Source organism: Castor canadensis, chromosome 1 (genome assembly GCF_047511655.1).
Source record: "Castor canadensis chromosome 1, mCasCan1.hap1v2, whole genome shotgun sequence".
Taxonomy (NCBI): domain Eukaryota; kingdom Metazoa; phylum Chordata; class Mammalia; order Rodentia; family Castoridae; genus Castor; species Castor canadensis.
In genome coordinates, this window is record NC_133386.1 from 195388972 (window position 1) to 195391988 (window position 3017).

At 36.2% G+C, this 3017-nt stretch overlaps 1 protein-coding gene across 1 annotated transcript; it reads right to left on the minus strand.

Annotated features, from left to right (window-relative positions):
- Positions 1 to 1568: 1568 nt before the first annotated feature.
- Positions 1569 to 2495, minus strand: LOC109680892 (olfactory receptor 5B3-like). The gene has a single exon (XM_074069519.1). It carries the CDS (start codon positions 2490 to 2492, stop codon positions 1569 to 1571), a length of 924 nt encoding a protein of 307 aa, XP_073925620.1. The 5' UTR covers positions 2493 to 2495.
- Between the last annotated feature and the right edge of the window lie 522 nt (positions 2496 to 3017).

Below are 3017 nucleotides of genomic sequence, written 5' to 3' on the forward strand. Positions count from 1 at the left end.
GTGGAATTATGATGGTGAGTGAGAGAGGATTGAAAGTTAAGTTAGAGAAGGTAAAAGTGCAAATGCATTACTTATAGACATAATGTGACCATTTAGAAGGATATTGCCAGAATACCATTTATACTTAGTATATTTCAAGGACAAGTTTATTCAGTAGTTTACCTAGATTATAAAGGTAAGTTTACCTGACTAGCAACTTGGATGAATGTAGCCTTCAAAACATTATTTCCATCTTCAAATCCCAGGTTTATGCTGTACTGGAACCCCAATTCATACAATGGCTGAGTACACAATTCACAGAGAAGTAAAATATAAATTTATACACATATAGAACTGTATAAATACAATGTTTGAAACAGAAATATCCTCAGCATTTGTTTCCCTCAAGCTTTAGAATTAATGATCACTAATATATTCTGTACATGTATGCAAAATTACAAAGTAATTGTTTGAGTCATGGTGATATAATTTTCTCATTTTCCCACAGCATATAAAATCTCAACTCTGTCGAAGAACTTTGTTAGTACTTTTACTACAAAGTGAACACATGGTCCTTTACTCACTATTTGAGTAGATAGCAAGCTCAACAAACAGCACTTAGTAAGAACTGTAATTAAAATGAAAATTGTATTATTAAATCACCACAAAAGTGCTCTGAATGTGTCAGAATATCCAAGCAATCATGAAATTTCTTCTTGTGAGTTTTCCATTGAACCCAAACATATAAGTAAATGTCTAAAACAGCTGTTGTTGAAAATAGTTAATCTCTGCATATTGCTGATACAAGAGTTGCTCAGGTAGTTTCCATTAAAAATATCACATCAGTATCTTTCTTAATCACTATGACACCCCTCCATGATCACTTAGCCATTCTCATTGAGGTTTTCTCATTCAAAATATAATACTTTCTTTTTTCCTTTGTAAAAGACTTGCAAAAGTAAGAATATCACTTCAGGAACTTCAACGTGAGCCTCAAAACCATACACAGTTCATGAAAAGCATATGAAAGAATGAATCAATGTTTTCTGTATCCCACAATATTGTTTTCTAAATTTTTATTAGCATAAGTTGATTGTATAAGTGGTTTCATTGTGATATCGACATAAAGGCATAGAATGTATTTTGATCAAATTAAGCCTGCCTACATTACTGTTACCTAATTCCCTCCCTCCTCTACTTAATAATTTTGGAGCATCCCATATGTTAAAAGAAAATAACCGAGGCCAATAGGAAAAGGGGACCAGGAACTAGAGAAAAGGTGAGATCAAGAAGAATTAACCTAGAAGGTAACACACACGCACAGGAAATTAATGTGAGTCAACTCCCTGTATAGCTACCCTTATCTCAACCAGCAAAAACCCTTGTTCCTTCCTATTATTGCTTATACTCTCTCTACAATAAAATTAGAAATAAGGGCAAAATAGTTTCTGCTGGGTATTGAGGGGGTGGGGGGGAGAGGGAGGGGGCAGAGTGGGTGGTAAGGGAGGGGGTGGGGGCAGGGGGGAGAAATGACCCAAGCCTTGTATGCACATATGAATAATAAAAGAAAAAAAAGAAAATCCAAATGATTATTTTGCCTTCACTAGAATTTTTGTAAATGCACTCTTCACCTCCTTGTTTCTAAGACTGTAGACCACAGGGTTCAGAACAGGGATGATCACAGTATAAAACACAGATGCAATTTTGTCAGTGTCCATGGAGTGACTGGAACTGGGCTGCACATACATGAAGATAAGAGTCCCATAGAAAATGGAGACCGCAGTGAAATGGGAGGCACAGGTGGACATAGCCTTCTGATGTCCAGCACTCGAGTACATCTTTAGTATGGTGACAAAAATAAGGATGTATGATATCCAAATAATTAGGAGAGCAAAAAAGATATTAAAACTCCCTAGATAAACAAGAACCAGCTCACTAATATGTCTATCAGAGCAAGAGAGAACCATGACTGCTGGAATATCACAGAAAAAGTGATGGATCACATTGGACTCACAGAAAGAGAGAATGAATGTATCCCCAGTGTGGACAGAGGCATTCAGAAAACCATAGACATAGGATCCTATGACCAGCCATGCACATTTACTCATTGTCATGGTGATAGTGTAATGTAGGGGTTTACACACTGCTGCATAGCGATCATAGGCCATTAAGGCCAATAGGCAATTTTCCACAGTGGCAAACACTACAAAAAAGAACATCTGAGAAGCACAGACACTGAAGGACATAACCTTCTCTCCATTGAGAAGTCCAGCCAAGACTGTGGGAGTGACAGCTGAAGAGTAACAAAAATCCACCAGAGACAGGTTACCAAGGAAAAAGTACATGGGGGTATGGAGACGAGAGTCCAAGAGAATCAACAGGATCATCCCCAGGTTCCCAACCAGGGTGATGAGGTAGATGAGGAGGAAGGTGATAAAGAGGGGAGCCTGTAGATGTGGGTCATTGGCCAATCCCAACAGGATGAACTCTGTCACCTCTGTTCTGTTCTCCATCACAGTTATTGGAGAGTCAGTAGATGCTAGGTAACCATGGAAAAATGGAAGAGAATGACCAAATTAAGTTGAAATTTGAAAATAAATGTATGTACCTGTACTTTAAAATTATCCTAAAAATAAAGCATGGATCTGAAAAACAAGTTGGTGCATGAATTATATATAGGACTTGACTACTGTAAAATTTGAAGAACATTATTAAGTGACCTACCCAAATTAAAAGTTTTATAATTTGAAAATCACCTTTTAATAACTTCTTAAGAATAACTTAAGTAGATGCATGTATATTCTAATTTGCTTCTCCTAAGCTTAGTAAAAGCTGAAACTTTACTCCCCTGACAAGAAAGGCTAAGATAATTTAGATATTCATTATATATCTCACAACTTAACAAAAATTATGAATTGGTTAGTTGTTACAGCCCAGTAAATTTTGAAGCCAAAGAATTTGAGTAGTTTAATCTTATAACTTATGTTTTAATTAGCTATCTCTGTTTGAGATACATGACAAAATACAACCCATTTTAC

Coding starts and splice junctions, on each gene's coding strand:
- LOC109680892 (XM_074069519.1), bottom strand. CDS start 2,492: ATGGAGAACAGAACAGAGGTGACAGAGTTCATCCTGTTGGGATTGGCC.